Source organism: Rhinopithecus roxellana, chromosome 20 (genome assembly GCF_007565055.1).
Source record: "Rhinopithecus roxellana isolate Shanxi Qingling chromosome 20, ASM756505v1, whole genome shotgun sequence".
In the NCBI taxonomy this organism is placed as follows: Eukaryota; Metazoa; Chordata; class Mammalia; order Primates; family Cercopithecidae; genus Rhinopithecus; species Rhinopithecus roxellana.
Window position 1 is genome coordinate 54,270,736 of NC_044568.1, and position 21,131 is coordinate 54,291,866.

The following is a 21,131-nucleotide window of genomic DNA, read 5'->3' on the forward strand; positions in this document are numbered from 1 at the left end:
TAGTAAGTGGTACGGCAGAAGTTTAGACCAGATTGCTGCTTCCACACAGAAATTTTAAAGAATGTTAAAAATGCAAGAAACTAAAGGTAGAAAAATGCTATCCTAACCATACGACTTTTAGAGAATCAACTAAATTCGATGTCTGCTTCCTAATCTGCAAATTTTGGTTTTGTTCTTCTTAATAATCAGTGGCAAGGTGTATACACACACGGTGCCACTTAGTTGATTACTGCATACCTGTAAAGAAGGCTCTCGCTTCTGGTAACAATTCAAGTATACTGCATTTCTAGTTTCTTTGGATTTATAATTGCACGAAAAATTTCACAAAGAAATGCCAGCCATACTATGCTATATTTCATCCATACTTCATGACATTCTTTGCTGAGAAATTTCTCTATATATACAGATACTTCTACCTAGTACAGAACCCTGCCATTGTTACTTTAGCTGACCAGTAATGGATACTTTTCATTTCACACAGCATTTTAAACATTCTTGGCTTATTTTCATCCCAGAGTATGTACTTAATACTCTGTCTAGACCTCTTCCTTCTGGAAAGATTTTCTGTTTTCATAAGTCCTATCTCTTTTGTATGGGCAACTCCCTAAGCAAAATCTCTCCTTATTCCATTTCTATCCTACCAGCTTATTCTGGGACATAATCTCAACACCCACCCCCCAAAACAGGAAGGACCAATCCTCTGAAACTCATCCCCTGTTTATGTTGCTGAAATCATCATTCCTGATTTCTGGACCAGAAACCTGAATATTGCATTTCTCTAGTACATGTTCAGTATAAGCTCTCGACAAAGGTTTGTTTCTTACTTTCAGATGTTATCTAGGTTCTTCCTCTGTGGTCCATTTATGTTATGCTTGTGCAGACTCTGACCCCATCAATTAAGATAACTGCTATGGCTTCTAATGCATTTCCCCACGGCAGGCTGACTTTTCCCGAACTAACCTCACTACCTTGGCTTGGTCTTCTCTCTTCTCTTACCTGTATTTCTGCCGCAGCTGCCTGATGCCTCCCTCCTCACATCTTGCTATCATCGCATCCATTTTCTATGCTGCTATAGGATGTATCTTTCTTTTTTGTGTGTTGGGGGGAGGTATATATATTTTTTTAGTAGAGATGGTGTTTTGCCATGTTGGCCAGGCTGGTCTTGAACTCCTGGCCTCAAGCGATCTGCCCACCTCAGCCTCCCAAATTGCTGAGATTGCAGGTGTGAGCCACCGTGCCTGGCTGGGATGTATCTTTAATAAAACACAATGTTTATTCTGGGGGCAAGTGAGTGATATTGTCAAGGCCAAAGTCCTTGGCATGGCATGTGGAGTATTTCATGATTGATTTCATGATTTATTCTACAGGCATGTGAGTGCCTGCTCTAAGTCAGGCACAATGGTAGGTGCTGGGCATTGACTACAAGACCCAGTTCCAACTTTGGAACAGTCCGGTACGGTATCCACACACTTCTCTGTCCTTATCTTTGCACACAAAGAACCTGCCATGCTAGCTTCCACTAATGCTGACCAACTTCCCAACTTCTCACATATTTATTCTTCTAGAATGCCTTACCTTTAAAAAAAAAAAAAAAAAGTTAAGTTTTATTGAGCCCTTGCTACATGCAAGGTATTGTTCCAAATGCTTTATAGGTAATGACTCCTTTAAATGTTACATTACTTTGCTAGAGCTGCCATAACAAAGTGCCACAAAGGAGTGGCTTACACAGCAGAAATCTATCGTCTTACAGTTCTGGAGGCCTGAAGTCCAAGACTGAGGCATCCGCAGGTTTGGTTCCTGCTGAGGGATGTGAGGAAGGCTCTCCTCCCAGCCTCTCCCCCAGCTGCTGGAAGTTTGCAGGGAATCTTTGGAACTCCTGACTTGCAGAAGCATCACCCTGATCTCTGTCTTCATTTTACATGGTGTTCTCCCTGTGTGCATGCCTGTGTTCAAAGTCCCCCTCTGATGAAGACACCAATCATGTTGGATCAGGGCCCACCTTATTCCAGCATGACCTTATCTTTACTAACCACATCTGCTACAAGCCTGCTTCCAAATAAGGTACATGCTATGGAACCAGGGATTAGGACCCCAATATATCAACATTGAGAGGACACAGTTCAGTCATAACAATTGTTAAAGTAAATTAAAATGGAAATTAGGCCTGAAGAATCACTGGGCAGAAAAAGCCAGCTAGGTTTCATAAGTCACCTTAACCTTGCTTGATCTGCAAACATAAGCAAAACTGAACATGAGCGATTTCTTTTTTTTTCCTTTTCTTTCTTTCTTTTTTTTTTGAGACAATCTCACTCTGTCGCCCCAGCTGGAGTGCAGTGGCACAATCTCAGCTCACTGCAACCTCTGCCTCCCAGGTTCAAGAGATTCTCCTGTCTCAGCCTCCCGAGTAGCTGGGATTACAGGGGTGTGCCACCACACCCAGCTAATTTTTGTATTTTTAGTAGAGACGAGGTTTCACCATATTGGCTAGGCTGGTCTCAAACTTCTGACCTTGTGATTCACCCACCTCAGCCTCCTCAAATTCTGGGACTACAGGCATGAGCCACTGTGCCTGGCCAACATGAGCTATTTCTTATAAATGCCTGCATTAAAGAAAAATGAAATTTAAGGCTAACCAATCAGAAGCTGCCAACTAACTCTTAACACCAGGACTAGCATGCCCTACCTTTAATCAACATATCCTTCATCACACAGGTGAGATGTCCCCTCTCTCAGGCAGCTCTCCATGACTACACCCCAGGCTGGACAGGGGCTTCTCTCGGCTTAGCTCCATCAGAACAGTTAGGACACTCTACTGTGATCTTCTGTGTACTTGACTAATCTTCCAAATAACTCATGAGCCCTCTGAACACAGGGACCATGTATTATTCATCCGTGAGTCTCCAGGAGCAAGCACAAGATCTGGTCCAGCTCTCAGTTGCTGAACATTGTCTACCTGATATTTCATCATGTCAGTTTCCTCCTCAAGAAGTTACAGGGTCTTCTGGTTGCCTGTTCTATCAAATGAATCATCTGGCTTTGAAGATGGCTTTTCCACATACATCCAAATAGATTCCTACATATGCACTTATAGCGGATATAACAGTTATTTTTTCCTTCTCTTACCTCCATGCTCTGCTGCCTTCTAGTTTTGATTCCTCTGTCTTAGATTCCTGGGTAATGACACTCATCCAAATCCTACCCGTTTTTCAAGGCTAAGCTCAAGGCTTGCCTTTATTGTGAAGCACTCTCTACCTATTGTATGCCGCATGGATTGCTCAGTTCTTAGACTTGTCTCCTAATGGTTTGTGTCAGTAGCCGGTATATGAGGACCAGGACTGAGAACTCTTAGTTCACCCTTGTTGAGTATAACAATGGGCACCTATAAATATTCATCTTGATATGGAAGGACTCAAAACTGAGTCTTTAGCCATAAACTGCCGGCTTTTAGGAATAATAGGGAGAATAAAACTTCATGTGTGATTGACACAATACATATTGTAGCTTAACATGTCCCCAGACCAACTGAAATGCCCTCATCTCAGTTAATGGCAAATCCTGTCAGCTCTGCATTCAAAATATATAGGACCTCTCTTTTTACCATCCCCTCCTAGTCTCTGGTCCAGGCCACCATCTTGCCTAGATTACGATGCAGTCTCCTAAGAGGTTGCCCTCCTTCTGCCCTTGTGCCCAGCAATCTGATCTCAAAAGAGCAGAGAACAATCATAGCACTTTGAACTTTGCCTTCTTTCTGCACATCAGCTCCATGAGGACAGCTATTGTTTTGTTTACTGCTGCGCCCCCAGCAACTAATCAGGGGCTGGCCTACAGATAGTGCATTATCATCTTTTGAACGAACAGCAATTGCTTTGTGGTTGTGCAGCCACTAACTGATTGTACCTGCTGCCTTTCCTTGGCAGCGCATCATAATAGGATAAAAGCCACGGGAATAATTCAATTGTCAGGGTCAGCGATGTCCTCTGGGACTTTCTTTCAACTTGCATTAAGTCCAAGAGCCTCTTTGCAAATGAGAGCATGACACTAACATGAAGCACATCAGCGTGGCTTTCTAACCTCCACGCCTGCCCAAGATGGGACAGGGTGAGTTCACTGCTCTGACCTCTCACCAGACATTACTTGCTTTCCAAAAAGATCCAAGGATTCTGGGATGTGGAGATATTACTGAACTCAATATGTGTATATTTAAACATTTACTTCGCTGTTCCCACACACTTATATTCTTCCCAAGAACACCCCTGGGTGTATCAGAAGAAATTTAAAAATGTAAAAGTATATTTGTAGTAGAAAAGTATACCCTTGATGGTCTTTGTCAAGTACTCACCACTGTCAATTGCCAGGAAGAGAGCAGTGTACACGCTGTTGTCGACAAATGGGGACTCACGGTCCAGCACAGCTGTGGTGTCAACAGTCCCATTGATGGGGTTAATATTCAGCCAACCTGCTGGGTCCTTGTAAATAGAATACCTGAAAACAAATCCCAACAATGTCACACTCTGCATTCAAAGTAGATTCAAGAAACATTTACAGAGTGTAGGGCATGAGCTCCTATGCTAGGTGCTGGATTATAGGTAACAAAAACCCAAAACCATCATTTCTGTTACAGTTGCTCATTCACAAAGTCACGAGGCCACTGATTCTGGGTCTGCTTTGTGTTAAGCACTTTGCGTGTGTGCCTCCTTTATTCCTCTTGACACTCCTAGGAGGAAGATGCTGTTGCCATCTGCCCAGCTCTCACAGAGGCAAAGCAGAGTTCACAGTCCAAATCCTGAGTCCATGTCCAGTCTTGTATCTTTTACTCCTGGGATACATCTTGTCTGTGGACTAGTGGGAGAGTTGCAGTTGTGAAGGTACAAGCAGGGCACATCAATGCTTGGAGGAAGAACTCACTACCTCTGATCCAGGGCAATACTGGACACCTCACAGGGAATGCAGCATCCAGACCAAGACAGGAGGAACAGATAGGATGTCATCAGAGATGGAGAGGACGGAAAAACCAGGAAAAGAGAATATGAGTTAACAAATTGTATCAGTCCATCTTCACACTGTGATAAAGACATACTCAAGACTGGGTGATCTACAAGAGAAAGAGTTTTAATAGACTCACAGTTCCATGTGGCTGAGGAGGGCTTACAATCATGGCAGAAGGTGAAAGGCACGGCAGACAAGAGAGAATGAAACCAAGCAAAATGCATTTCCCCTTATAAAACCATCGTATCTCCTGGGACTTATTAACTATCACGAGAACAGCATGGGAAAGACCTGCCTCTACGATTCGATTACCTCCCACAGGGTCCCTCCCATAAGACATGGGAATGCAAGATGAGATTTGGGTGGGGACACAGCCAAACTATATTACAGATGGAACAGAGACATTCATTACGATGTAGGTTACATGAGGGCAAGAAATTTGTTCACTGCTGTGACACCAGCTGCTTGAACACTGCTTAGCACATATGCGACACTCAATAAATATTTGCTGGGCAAATGAATATTCAGGGACTAGAACGTAGAGTGTTGTGTTTGAAACAGCTTCTTTAAGGGAACTAAAAGTTAATGAGTTTTGAGAAACAGATTAGACAAGATTACAGAGAACCTGAACTACTGTTTTAAGGGGTTTGGACTTTGGATAATGGGAAACCATCCAAGATTTTAAAATGTTACTTGTTTTGAGGTTGCTTTTTTGAAGTTTAAATAATATAGAGATGCACCGAGTAAGAAATAATAGTCTTATCTATCAGGGAGACTCAAATTGGGCATGATTCAGCTTTCTTTGAATTGGGTTGCTTGGATAATATGCCACTTGGAGACCTAAGCCAGAAAGATGCTGTTGGCACTTTTCTGCCATTTCCTACTGCTCTTTGAAGTATATCCCCAGGAAGAGACATGGGAACTGATAGCTCCTTGGTTTGGTAAAGATGCATGAGGTTGATTTTCTCTGCTTTGTATGGCCAGGTTTTGGTCTAACGATGTTTAAAACCTGATTTAACCAACAGGATTGAAAATCTCCAACTGAAGGGCTTGGAGCAAATGACTGTCAAGTCTTCACAGGGAAAAAGATATCTACCTCCTAATCCTGGAACTTGGGAATGTTACCTTATAGAGCAAAGACTTTGCAGAGCTAAGGATTTTGAGATGAGATTGTTTTGCATTCTCTGGGGGTGTTTGAGGGGTGCTAAGTGCAATCACAAGTGTCCTCAGGGGGAGGCAGAGGGAGATGTGAGACACAGAAAAGAAGAAGACCACATGACTGTGGAGGCAGAGATTGGAGTGATGCGGCCACAAACCAAGGAATGCTGCAGCCACCAGAAGTGGGGAGTGGCAGGAAGGATCCTCCCCTAGACCTCTAGATGGAGCATGGCCCTACCAACACCTTGGTTTTGACTCAGTGAGACTGATTTTGGACTTCTGGCCTCCAGAACTGTGGGAGAATAAATTTCTAGCCTCCATGTCTGCAATAATTTGTTACCATGGCATTACTGATTTATTATAGTAGGTATAATATCCCTACGTACAGATGAGACACAAACCAACAGCTACTCAAGTCGTAGAGTCAGGATGTGGGCCCAGGTGGTCTGACCTCGGAGCTGCGACCCTGAACCCACACTCAAAACTGCTTCCCAGCTAACTTAGTGACTCAGGGTGGGTGGTCAGCAGGTATGTTTCATCTGAAGGATCTTACTTTGAAAAAGATACTGAATTCTGAGAAAAGGTGGCCTGTGAGGATAGTTAGGTTGAATCGAAGTGTGGTAGGTGGGATTATTCAGATGTAGGTGGAAGCAAAGGGGCTGCCTCCTGTGTGGCCAAGGAGAAGAAGAACTGCCCTTGTCCATGACTTAAAGGTCATCTTGGGGGCAGCAATGGGATTGTTACCTGGGAGAGGCTGTGGTCACTGAAGAAGGGATGGTCAACTTGGGTTGTTGAGAAGGGGAGCCAGGGAATAAGAAATTGCTGGCTGACAAAGGGAATGGGCATCTATGCAGTCACCACAAGCCTCACGGCGCCCCAGGACAGACAGCAGTTCACCTACCACCCTCGCCTGGCCACCATCCAGAGCCCCTCTGAGTGCTCCTAGCGTCTCCTGGAGTCTTAGCACCAACCGCCTGGAGGTCTTTGGGCTTCCAGTCGGCATTGCCAGATGCTCTGATGCAGCGCTGTTGTAAATTTAATTCACACGGAGGCACTCTGGTTTGGTATCAATCCTTTTTGTGTTGGGGTCATGTGAACTGACCCGAGAATCAAATCAAGTTTTTGCCTTGCAAAGTGGATGCACCAGACTCCCCAGCTGCAGAAGGATGGCAGGAGAGGCTCCTGCTGATGCTTCCTGGAAGACGTCTGGTCTGTTCTTTCCTAAAACAGCCTCGGGGTGCAGCCTCCATTTAATATTAATAGTAACACAGCTGCAGCAGCATGGAGCCTTACATTGCACCGGCTGGGCACCGCTCCAGGAGCCTCCAGCATCTACGTCTTTAGCCCGCACACCAGCACTGGGAGGTTGATAATATTATTCCTCCCCTTTTACAGATGAGGAACTGAGAGGCCTAGAGACATGTGAACTTTGCCGAGGTCATTGGCTAGTATGGGGCATGGCTGGGATTTGGAAGCTGGCTCTCTGGTGCCAAGGCCTGCTGTCACCCTCTGTGCTGCCTCTGCCCAGCTGTTCACATCGCCAGCATCACATGGCCATTACAGTCATGGACTTTGGAGAGAAAAGGACCTGGGTTCTAACTTTGAGCTTAGCAAGCTACTTCTCTGTGTTTCCGCTTCCTCCTCTGTGACTTGGGGACAGTCCTGGTGGTGTTGTGGGGTAGCTGTGAGGGCAAACTGAGGCTGACACAAAGGGCTTGGTCTCGTGCAGGGCGCCCGCGGGAGAGCTGTTGCAGAGTCAGACTGTGGGTATGTTAGTGGCTTACTGGGGTCATGGCCTCATGTGTCCTCCCTGGTGTGACTCACACTGTCCCCTGGAATGTTTCAGAAACATCCAACTCAGCAGAGCCTCGGGGAACAATGTTTTGAAGCTGCAACTGTGACAGGGGACAGCTGGGGAGAACGAATGAGGCGAACGCGGGCTTCCACACGCCCTTGCTGCTTCAATGATCCTTTCACTATTTTGTGAAAACAGAAGCGATGAATTACTCATGAGAATGAACTGCTTTAAAAACACCAGCCTTTCATTTAAAGAGTCATTTATGCTTCCACCTGGCAAACTTCTACTGTGTTTCAAGACCCCACTCACACGTCTCCTCTCGTTCACCCAGTATGACTTTCCCAGTAAAATTAATCACCCTCAGTAGGTCTGTACGAGGCACATGCACTGGTAAAAATGCTTTTGGGAGCCTAACACGGGCCCTGATGCTCTGCCATCTCCATCAAACTCTAAGCTCCTTGGTGTCAGGACAGGTAAAAGTTGGTCATTAGACACACAGAATGTGTCCTTGGGCCCAGCTTGGTGCTAAACCCCTTAGGAGCATTACTACATTTATTTTTGTGATTCGCGACAACCTGATGAAGTGGGTATTGTCCTTGTTTTAAAGTTGAGGTAACCAAGAATCAGAGAGGCTTAGCAACTTGTCAAAAGCGGCCCAGTTAAGAAGAGGCAGAGCTGGAATGCAGCACAGCACGCTGGATTCCAGGGGCTGCACTTCTCGGTGCACAGTGCTTTTCATGCCCAAGGCCAGGGTTGTCTGCTCTGCACCCCCAGGGCCGAGTAGAGTGCCTGGATGCAGAGGGTGCCTGGTAAAGGTTTATCATATCTTTTCTCCTTCAGTTGGAACAATCATGGGGATGGAAAAAGCAAGCAAGCAAGCAAGCAAACAAACAAACAAACAAACAAAAAAAAACAGGCAACTCATCAGGTAACAAGTTTCCTGTTGATCTAGGAGTGACTGGCAGTGGTTCAACATATTTGAAATAATGAAAGTTTTAAATGAACCGCATTCTATTCCCTGATTACTCAGCTCAGTTTAGAAAATAAATAAAAACTGAATTAAATACATTTGGCTTTCATGTTTGGTGTACAAGCAATGCTCTTTGATGCTCCCTCTGTCATTCCTTTTTTGTCTCACGATGCCATGATTTTGCTGTATGATTAACATGTTTGCTTGTTGCTTTTCAAAGAAATAGTTGTATTCAATAAAATGCTTAGAGACATGAACTCGGAGGCAGTCCTCAGAAACAATACTCAGCACGGTGAGGCCTGCTTGTGCCATATTTCTAGGGAAAGCCAGGGCTTGGATGATTTTACAGGACAGTGTCTCACTCTTTTCCTTCCTTAAAAAAATAATCAAGTATCTAGAGCTGTGCTATTTAACTGAGTTTTCACAGGACCCTTTCTGCTCCCCTCTGTTTGCTTATTTTATTCTATTTTTTGAGATGGTGTCTTGCTCTGTCACCCAGGCTGGAGTACAGTGGCAGTGATCTCGACCCACTGCAACCTCTGCCTCCTGGGTTCAAGCAATTTTCCTGCCTCAGCCTCCCAAATATCTGGGATTACAGGCACCTGCCGCCATGCCCGGCTAAATTTTGTACTTTTAGTAGAGCAGAGTTTCACCATGTTGGCCAGGCTGGTCTCGAACTCCTGACCTCAAGCGATCCACCTACTTTGGCCTCTCAAAGTGCTGGGGTTACAGGCTGAGCCACCGCACCCGGGCAGTTTGCTTATTTTATTTGGCGCCTCCTCCCATGGGAGACCTCAAGGGGGTATGCCCGCCCCACACATGCCCTGGAAGTCCAGCTTGCTGCTTCTACTCAGAACCACGCCTGCAGACAGAGGAGGACAGAGGGACACTCATTTGCTGAGCACCCATGTGATGCGAACTAAGAGCTGGGTGGAGACACTGAACGGTGGAGCCATCGTCCCCGATGTGGAGGGAGAACAGCTCAAGACCATGGAGCAGCCTGCCCGCCCGCTTCCTGGCTTCTGTGCACTTCTGTCCAATCAGCCTTTTTGACCAATTGGCCAGGCACGCTATGTAAATTTCTGACATTTTCAAAACTGCCTTTTTAATAAACCTTTCAATGTAAAAATACCAATGTGCAAGATGTTTTCAATGCTTCTAGGCCTAAAAAATGCATACGCCTTATTAAATTGGAATTTCCGGGCAATTTATCTGTAATGTGAACTTTGCTTGTTACAGGACAAAAAATCAAATTAAAAACTGAGCTCATTTCAGCCTGTAATGTAGCTTCACAGAAGCTGCCCTGAGTGCTTGCCAAGCCTCAGCCTCTTCTGGGTGTCAGTGTTGGGAGATGCAGGACAAACTGATTAGCAGAATCCGAGTTGCAGGCAGTACGGTGGGGGTGACTGGGGCCTGCGCCACCCCGGGAGGTGGGCTCACTCTCAGCAGGGCCCCCTTGGAGCAGGGAAGAAAGCTTCCAGGCAAGTGGCCAGGGTCAGCTGTTGACCTGGAAGGACTTCCGGAGCTGAGGGCTGCCAGCCTCTGCCCTCAGGGGGCTCAAGTATTGGTGGGAAGGAGAAAGAGATCGAAGGTTTGACAAGTCGCTTCTGCAGGCTTCTTGGGGTCACTCGATTTCTGTGAGGTAGGGCAGCAGTCCCCAACCTCTTTGGCATGACGCACTGGTTTTGTGGAAGGCAATTTTTCCATGAACAGTTCGGGGATGGCTTGGAGATGAAACTGTTCCTCCTCAGTTCAGGCATTAGACTCTCGTAAGTAGTGCATAGCCTAGATCCCTTGCGTGTGCAGTACACAAGAGGGTCTGTGCTCCTAGGAGAATCTGATGTTGTGACCCAGGGGTTGGAGAACATCCGTGGCCCAGGGGTTGGGGACCCCTGATATAGGGGACCCACGTTTGCACGGCATAGGTGCCAATATTACACGACTTAGCATAGTTTTCCTTTCAACTTACAGTTAAAAATGTCACAAAGTAATATTGGGCAATTAGTGCACAATGGTCAAATGGATCGATGCAATATAACAGAGCACTAGACATGGCACAGATTATATACACATAAAACTTATATAGAGAGAGTTTATAGATATAGTAATAGATGGAACTATCTCTATATATGATATATATATGCATGCTGTATATATAGTTCCATCTATTATATACATAATATATACCTTATACTTTATAATATACTTTATATATAAAGTATATATACTTTATATAATATACTTTATATACTATACTTTATATATAAAGTATATATACTTTATGTAATATACTTTATATATAAAGTATATATACTTTATATAATATACTTTATATATAAAGTATATATAAAAGTTTATATAATATACCATATATAAAGTATACTTTATATACTTTATATATAATACATATGTAACTATATACATTATATATATATATAAAGTAGGATGGGAAAGACTATGAGAAACATAGAAAATAAAAACTACGAAAGGAGAGGAAATACGGAGTATTTTTATATTCCTACTGAAGGATACAAACAACCCTGTAAAACTGTAGGAAAGAAGGGAAACAGTAGGGGAATACTTCACACCCTACTTAATTCCAGTCCACTGGTTCCTGTATTTATTATTAAAAGCAGAACCAGAAAGACACAGAACTCCCAACTGAAGGAAATACACTATCTTAAAATAGCTCATGTAGCTATGGCTCTGAGTATAAAGTAAAGGGGATATTTCAAATCTTCTGACAAAATGTACAGATAAAATTGAAGGGCCAGTGAATTCCAGAATCCTAGATTAGTTAGATAGCCACAGCCCATCACAGTCCAGGGTACTGTTTTCTTCCTCTCCCAGGAAACCAGAGCCAAAGAAAGCAGTCTCAGTAAACAGAAAGGACTGCCATGGACTCTAGGGCCCTAGAGGATCCATCTGGACCTGCCTGACTTTCTACCCACATTTTCTATCTCTTTCCTCAGCCTCCCCAAGTTATAGACTCACTGGCCTTTCTTTTATTCCTTGAAATTAGCAAATTTCCCAGGGATGGGGATGCCACAACCAGCAGATGTGGACAAGAAGAGCTGCGCAGTGAGTGGTCTGGGCAGGGCCTCTTGGGGTTGGGAGGATGTGGTACTTCCTGCCTTGCCTATCCTGGAGCTATGACCTTCTGTGACTCCGTAACAGCTGAGAACTGGGCAGGAGCTCTTGACACCTCCGGCCCCTTCCCTGGATCCCCTTCCCAGGCATCCCAGAGCCCCTGGTGAAATCCTGTGGACGTCTGCTTGAGGCTCTAGCACATGACAATTCTGACTGGCATATGGCAGCTGGCATTTTCCGATGGCACATGGACCAAAACTTTGCTTTTTACAGACATTCGGACCCCTACCATGATGACAAGTAATATATATATCATACCCAAGAGAATCATCACCCTCCACACATGCAGTGGACCGAGGTAGCTGTGGTGTGGGTCCACTTTCTTTGGATCATTGTAGGAGGTAGGTGGTAAGACCACTAGGGATCATCTTTTGTGTAGACCACTGCAATGCACCTGTTTCTTTGCTTGTCTTCTGCTTGCTACAATCTATTCTCCAAAGAGCAGCCAGGGTTATATCACAGCATGTGAATCCCTGGCTTGAAACCCTCCAGTGACTTCCCATGGGGTATAGAATAAGATCCAAACTCATAACTATGGTCTCTAAGGTCCTAGAGGATCCATCTGGACCTGCCTGACTTTCTACCTGCGTTTTCTACCTCTTTCCTCAGCCTCCCTAAGTTACAGACTCACTGGCCTTCCTTTCATTCCTTGAAATTAGCAAATTATTTCTGGTCTCAACACCTTTCTACTTGCCTCATGGGATAAGTCATAGATTTTCTTATGTGTGTCTTATGCTTTGTAGGATCTCACTTCCAACACTGAGGCCTCTGTATTCCCTAGAGAAGTCACTCTGGATGGTCTGTCTAAAGTCCGCCTCCTTCGCTGGCCAACTCTACAACTTAGAGTGTGAGCTCCTAGGGTCAGTGACCTCATCTATCCTACTCAACCCTTCATACCTAGAATCTGGAAGAGTGGCCAGCACACACTGAATAGGTAGGTACTCAGTTGCTGAATGCATGCATGAGGGAACGAATGAGAGTACAAACCTTCTTTAACATGCATTGGTTGACCCATGTGCTAGGTGACCCAGAATTCTAAAGGGACTTCATCCTCAAGTGCTCATTCATCCCTCCCCCACAGGCAGATCTCTCAAAAGAGCCACTGGACCATCTGTCTCTCTTGCCCCAGCGAAACTCCCATTTCTTTGCTGCTCCAGACATTCATATCCCTTTAGTTGCCTTGGATCTGATATATGCTGTCAACAGGTGTTTAGTTAGGTGGGTTTGTGTGCTGGGGTTTCCGAAGACCACTGCCAGCTTCAGTGATTTGCCAGGAAGGCCCACAGAACGTAGCATATTGTCATATTCAATGACTAAAACTTATCACAGTGAAAATATGCAGGGAAAACAGCTCAGAAAAAAGGTACATGGGGGTAACATCCCTGGGAAACCAGGTACCAGCTTGCAGGGGTCCGCTTCCAGTGGGATCACACAGGATGTGCTTAATTTCAGCAGCAAGTTGTGACAACATACATGAAATGTTCTCCATCAGGGAAGCTCACCAAAGATTCAACGCCCAGGACTTTTTATCAGGGGCTGGTCACATAGGCACCCTCCACCTGGCATTAGCAAAATTCTTGACTCCCAGAGGGAAAGCAGAATTCAGCATAAACCATATTTGTTTGCACAAGCAGTTCAGGTGCAGTGAGCCACTCTTCTCAGTTAAGAGAGTGGGAACCCTCCTCACATCCATAATTCTGCACACCAGCTGAGGCCAACTTTGCAGGCAGGCCTTTCTAGGGACAGCGGTCTCAGGCCTGCTGTGTGAGCTCTTTTTTGCGTAGTCCATGATCAGGACAAGGAAATGGTGAATAAGAACAAATTCTACTTATCTTTAGAAATCACTACATTCCTGTTTCTCTTAAACCATGCCCTGCTTTTTTTTTGAGACCGAGTCTCACTTTGTTGCCCAGGCTGGAGTGCAGTGGCGCAATCTCAGCTCACCGCAACCTCCGCCTCCTGGGTTCAAGCGATTCTCCTGCCTCAGCCTCCCAAGTAGCTGGGACTACAGGTACATGCCACCATGCCTGGCTAATTTTTGTATGTTTAGTAGAGATGGGGTTTCACTATGTTGGCCAGGCTGGTCTCAAACTCTTGACCTTGTGGTCCATCTGCCTTGGCCTCCCAAAGTGTTGGGATTACAGGCCTGAGCCACCACGCCTGGCCCTAAACCCTTTTAATTCTAGAGACTACATATTGAAACCCCCAAAGAAGCTAGAATCACAAGAAAACATACTCTTGTAGGCACAGTGGTAGCTGGTGGCTTCAACTCCACTTGCATTTACCCAAGGAAACACTGATTTGGTCCTCTGTGTTAATTGCAGAAAATTCAGACAATACGAAAAAAAGGAAAAAATAAAAATCACCCTAATCCACTTCCAGAGATAAGCACTATTAACATTTTTGTCTAGAGGCTTCCAGCCTATGTGTCGATGTATACATACACACACACACACAATTTTTAATGTGACGTACTATTCACTTGCTCATTTGGAATCAATATTTGCTGGGTGTCTGTTACCTGCCAGGCCCCGAACTTGGTGTTGGGAAGACAGCAGTGTATTCCTCCCAGGTTTTGGAACTTACACTCCAGCAGGGAGACAGGATGTAAATTAGTAATTACACAAATGGTTATTTAATTACCCTCGTGACAAGGGCCATGCCAGCAGGCTCCCTCACATCGTAAATCATGCGTTGTGAGTGTTTTCCTATTTTTCAGCATTTACTTTCTGCCGTTGTATCTATAACTGGAAGCACACATTCATCGATCACTGAGGAGGTGGTGTACGATGTATGCATTCATATACATTACTGTCTGCCATTGCCTCATCAACTTGGGAGGTAGATATTACCACCCTCATTTTACAGACGAGAAAACAAAGGCTCAGAGTGGTCTAGGAGCTTGCCCGAGTCATGCAGCTTTCAAGCAGCAGAAGTGTGGTTCCAACGTGGATCTCTGCCTCCCAAGCATGGTTTGATTTTTGTTTGCCTTGTGAATAGCCCATGAGAGTTGGGCATTTATCTGTGCCACTGGTTCTCCAATTTGGGAGTGTATCAGAACGATCAGGGCTGTTGATGATATGATGGGACCTTTCCATTTTTAACATGTTTTCCAGGTGGCTCTGATTCACCGAAGTTTGAGAACCACCATTCTGAGAATAATGATTTAAACTCTGAGCTGGAACCCAGGTCTATGTCCCACAGCTGGGCTTTCCTTAATGGGGAATAACTCAGGAACACAGGACTGGAATTTACAAGATGGCAATATTTCCTAAAAAAAAAAAAACCCTATTAAATCAATATAAAACTTTCTTAAAACTCTATTTCTGTTTATAAAAATCATACACATTTGAGAAAGGTTTAAAATTATACAGCACATGTGTGTGAATTTAATATCTTCATCACTATCATCACTAGCAATGGTGAAACAATATTGGCTTAAACTGTTATTTTATTGGAAGGCTCTTAGTAACTTCGAAGTCAAACTTCGAGACTTACCACTGAGATAAACTACTCAGTTGTGATGTAGGTATCAAGGAACTCGTGTCTAACAGTGCCTAGTAATAACTGAAGTCTGAGAATGATTTAGTCTAGGAAATAGGTGCTCTTTGCCATGTAGTCACTTTCAATAGTGGGCAGGAAAGGGGTGGGGCCACAGCTAGGTGCCACTGATGGTGGGCGTGCTCAGCGTGAATTATGGGCATGCCTGCAGACAAACGCCTGAGAACCACCGTTCTGAGCTGCCACCCTTTCCTGTGGACTCTCTGACCTCTTCCTCTGTGTGTGAGCCCCATGTGCACCGAGCCTTCCCTGGTAAACAATGGAACTGACATTTCCTGGGCACCGGCTACTTGCCAGGGACTGCACACATCTTCTCTAAAAACCTTCTCACCACCTGTTCCAGGCAGGCAAGTCTGCTCCTAGTTTCTCCTGGCAAAGGTCATACCTGGTGTCTTGTTCAAGGCCATTAATTCTTTGTTAGGTTTTACCAAAGATCTCCCAACTGCTGCAATAGGACCTTTTTGTACCTGCAATAGGATTTTGCTGCGGCCAGACTCTTCCTAGTCAGGGCTTGCTAGTCCATTTTGCAGATTTATTTCTAGGGGTGATTGACGTAGTTTCACCTATGCCCTCGCTGCCACTGCTCCCCACCCCATTTTTGAAACCTAAGTGAATGCAGCAGTTGTTAGAGCAGGGAAACAATGTCTTCACAGCTTTGTAAGTGTCTTTGCAAAGACATTTATATCCCATATAAAGGGACATTTGACACTTCATAAAGATCATTTCATTGCTGCTTTTGACCAAACTGATTGCAAAGCAGTACAGAGAAATACAAAGAGATTCAGGGTATAAAGCCACATATTTAACAATGTCATACACATTAAGTAAATTAGGAAATAAAAAATTAAATAGTAATTAAACATTGAGAGACTAGGACCTTAACATATTTAGTTACCATATCAACAGGCTGTGACTTCAGAAGCTATCTGATTTCTGAAATCCAGAAACACACTTATCAATCCTAGATGAAAACAGGGATTGAACACTCTTAGTATGGGTCAAAGTGTTATACAGTTGCTTAAAGTGCAACCACAACAGGAATTGAACACTCTTAGTGTGGGTGAAAGCATTACACAGATGCTTTAAGGTGCAACCACAAGAGAGCTTTCATGATTAATGATCATTATCATTATTAATGACCGATCAAGCCTGATCCTATATGTAGTCTAGGTCTAGGGTTAAATTTGCTACATCCATGTGTCCAGATTGGGTGATTTTTTCTAAGCAGTAGAAACTGGGCTCGGAAAAGAACAGGATGACTTGGAGTTTGGTACCAGTTAGTAGCAATGTAAGCTTTCCTTGGTGTGAGGCTTTCCATCCATTCATTCACACTCTCTTTGTTCAGTGTGTTTTATCTTTTTCCCCTCATTCCGAGGCCTGAGAATACAAATATGAACAAGACCCACAAGGACTGCTCATCACCCCAGTATTCCATTTACAACGTCAGGAACGAACTCCCGACCGGGCCTCTAATTTTCTCTTGCAGTCAAATATCCCTGCTTACACCTGGTATTTACCTGGTCAGCAGACCTCGTGAGTCATCTCCCATTGACAAAACCACCCCAAAGATGCACCAGTCCAGCACAAAGTATCACTGTCAATCTCACAAAAGTTGCAGGGTTCCAGGAGGATGCTCAGAGTATACGAATTATGCTAAGTGAAATAAGCCAAGCCCAGAAGAACACATACTTTATTATTTCATGTATCTGTGGAATCTAAAAGAGTCAAATTCATGGCAGCAGGGAGAGGGCTGAGGAAGGGGGAGATGTTGATCAAAGTTTCTATGTATACAAAGACCAAATAATCACATCATACCTCATAAATATATACAATTATTATGTGCCAATTACAAGTAAAGCAATAAAAGAAGAAAAAAAGGAATCATAAGTAAATCCATGACAAGTGAAAACGCAACGGAGAGAAGGGAATCAATGATTGAAGGAGAGAAAGGAGAGTGGATTTATAGCTGCTTCGAAAGACTGATTTGACTGGCAAAGGACCGGGGAGAGGTCCTTTGGGAAAGGAACAAAGCCCGTGAGTGGTTAGGAAAGATAACCTCTTTACAAATGTGTGGCATAAGCCGAGCACAAGGTGAAGTATGGCATGGAGTGTCATGGGATGCTGTAAAAATTATGTCACAAGCAAAGCAATTCTTGGTTCATCTGTGTTCACTCTGAGACTAGCCTATTATTGGGGTTGAATTGATAAAAAAAACTTCTGTTCATCATTTTTTTCTCCAAAATAAAGTGATCAAATTGTCCCATAGAACTGATGCTTATTATTATTATTTTTGAATAACCACAGAAATTGACCCTTCCAGTCTTAAAACTTGAGAAAGTTACAACAGTCTTATCTGAGTTCCTTTCTCAAGAAGCCAACCATCAGGTCTCCCAGATAAAATCAAGGAGCTGAAACTCACCAGACCACTGCCTCTGAACAATGAGGAGCCGGACTCCTCATCCATCAGGATTGCCTAAGGACCATCTACTTCCTACTGGCCAACTTCTCTTCCTTGCCTCTCTTTAATCCCTGTTTTCCCATGCATGGTTATGTTTCCTCTCTGGTGCATTAGCCCCTCATTTCAGAGATGGATTTGAGACTCCCATTTCCTTGGCTACAGCAGCACCCGATTAAAGACTTCTTCCCTGGCTTTTGTTTTGTTGTCTCAGTGATTGACTTTCTGTGTGGTGAACAGTAGGACTCAGACCAAACCCCTGGTGCTTCGGTAACAATTATATCTTAACCAAACATATCTATTTTTTTTCAGTTTTGATTCATACTTTGGTCCTCAGTTTAAATTGATTCATGGTAAGCTGCATTTTTGTGCTTCCAGTCTTCTTTTGGTAATGGCTGTTGGTGGTCCCTGTTCTTCAGTTCATGATTTAGAGTACATGGATGGTCACGGGAGGGGAGGCAGGGCTTTGGGGTTTATCTGGTGACTAAACACTAATAACACTTTATTATAAGAGTAAAAAGCAGAATAAAATATTCTGATGCTCTGCTTCAGAGTTTCTGATAAGGCCCTCCGCAGTGCACAACCTGGAACAGGGGCTCTCTGCCTAGGTCTCGGGCTGCACTGCTTGCAGGGCACGTTCCACTTTTGCTCACTTATGCCAAGGCATAGTGGTGTCTGGACAGGTGCTCCGTTTCCCAGGGTGGTTTATCTCAAACAAACATGCTCACTGGGAGAGCAAATCGGGATGTCAGAAGACTAGAATGAGAAAGTTAATCACCCCTCTGCCTTTGTTCTCAGAGTTTATTTTTATTGGGTGATTAATCGACACATCTTGGCCTTTGCTCTGGCACCTGGGTCTCTGAGTCCAGCTCAGACCAAGCTGAGCAGGAATATTGGCGCTTTCAAGAAGTCAATAAATGAAGCCAGCTGCCGCCGGGACCACAGTGAGATAGATGGCTGAGTCTTGCATTACGCCTTGAAGGTCAGTGAATGTGGTCTGGCCAGCTGCCAAGCAAAGAGATTCTTAGAGGCAGCTATGCTTAGCTTAGGTGATGACTGGACCTCCCTCTCCAGTGGCATCCTAGTAGAGAGCCATCCACAGAAACTGCATTCCTGATGGAGGCCAGGCTACTGGGAGAGCTGCAGGGTCCCTGGGAGACAGAAGTATCTGGGTTTCACATGGAGAGAGCTCACCCAGGAGCACAAGTCCAGTGTGCTCTCACGGATCACCATCTGGAGGCACCATCGCCAAAACAGGTGACGCTGCTGGCTGTTCTGTGAAGGAGCTGGAGGGTTATTTCCACCACCGAGTGCTCAGAACCACACATTCCCAGCCCTGTGTACTGATTTCCAGTGTTCATTCAATACATATGTCTGACCACCTTCTATCTTCCCAGTACTCTTTTAGGGACTGGAGAGTTTGCAGGGATCAAGGTGGGGAGCCTCCTGCCCTCGTGACGCGTATCTTCACCAAGGCCATTTACCATCTGTTGTTGTAACTTTCACACAAGATAGTGAGCTCCCAGGGATGGACTTTGTCTTTCTCTCTTCATGTAGGCAGTGACTGGCCACATGTCTGGCCACACAGGTCGTGGTTAAAGATGGGTGAGTGAATGGGCAGAAAAGTCAACGTGTCAGAAGCAGGTGGAAGAGCAGCCTGGAATTCCAAGGAGGATTTCAAGGCTATGTGATGACAAGCACGACTGAATCCCTGCAGGAAGCAGCTGGGTTTGGTGCCCCTGGTATGGTCAGCGGTGTCAAGCACCGAGATCAGCAAGGAGGATGAGATGCATCCTGGGCCTGCAAGCATCCCGCTGTACAAGGATGCCAGCTGTCTCTACACATAGCAACGTCAGTTGCCAGGAGGAATGTGGCTCACTGTGCTATCATCTTTCTGGATGTAGGAGGTTCTACATTAGCACTAGCGTAGAAACAGAATCTTACTGCAGTTTCTGAGTCCTCTATTCTGTTGCTCACAGAACAGGAGAGTGAGATTTAAAAAACGTACATCAGGTCCCCTTCAGGCTTCAAACCCTTTGGGGCTTCAGGGGCTGATCCCTGCTCACCTACCACCATCAACTCACCCTGTTCCCCAGTCCAGAGCTAGTCAGGCTATACTGTCCTCCCAGCCTTTGCACTAGCTGCTGGTTTCTCCCCTCACCTCTCCCCCTGGCTGGTTCATTATCATTCTTCAGCATGTCATCTCCCTCCTAACCAGCCCATCTAAGGTGGCCTTCTCCAGTTACTCTCCATCCCATTATGCTATTGACTCTCCCATGGGCTAGAGCTGTAAGCTATAATTACACCAGTTGTGTGAACAGACATTCATTGGCTTGTTCATTGCTGATTTTCCCACTAGAATGGAAACTCCACACTGTCTCGTTCACTGCTCTACTCAGGGCTAGTTAGGACCCGGCTCATAGTGTGAATTTCTCAATATTTTTTTGAATAAATAAATAAGCCAGGATGATTACCTTAGGTTGGATGTATGAAGAATAGCTAGCCTGTCCAAAACATTTACTTTCAGCCTTGTTATTTAATCTGAAAAGCAATATTCACAACTGGCATTTATCGACTACCTGCTACCTGTCATGCAGCATTTAAATCTTTCACAAACATTTGAGCCAGTTTATGTACTAGAATTTTGCTCATTTTACATTTTCCTGTCTGAAGTCTAGAAAAAGAAAATGGGTACTTTCTGAATAAATCAACCTCTTCTAAACTGACTTTCCAGAAGATGAGAAAAGAATTCAGATAGAAAAAAACTAGGAAATAGCATTCTGGACATTGACCTTGGCAAATAATTTATGACGAAGTCCCCAAAAGCAACTGCACCAAAAACAAAAATTGGCAAAGAAACTATCAACAGAATAAACAGACAACCTATAGAATGGAAAGAAATATTCACAAACTATGCATCCAACAAAGGTCTAATACCCAAAATCTATAAGGAACTTTAACAATCCAACAAGCAAACAACAACCCCATTAAAAAATGGTCAAATACATGAACAGACACTTTCAAAAGAACACAAACATGCAGTCAAAAAACAT

The 21,131-nt window shown here is 44.4% G+C and overlaps 1 protein-coding gene across 1 annotated transcript in view; it reads right to left on the bottom strand.

Moving 5' to 3' along the window:
• CDH13 (cadherin 13) overlaps positions 1-21,131 on the bottom strand; it is a 1,178,985-nt gene that overhangs the window by 46,859 nt on the left and 1,110,995 nt on the right. The window contains exon 11 of the mRNA XM_010355650.2: positions 4,340-4,482. Within this exon, the coding sequence (XP_010353952.1) occupies positions 4,340-4,482 (143 nt within the window). The remainder of the gene's footprint in view (positions 1-4,339; positions 4,483-21,131) is intronic.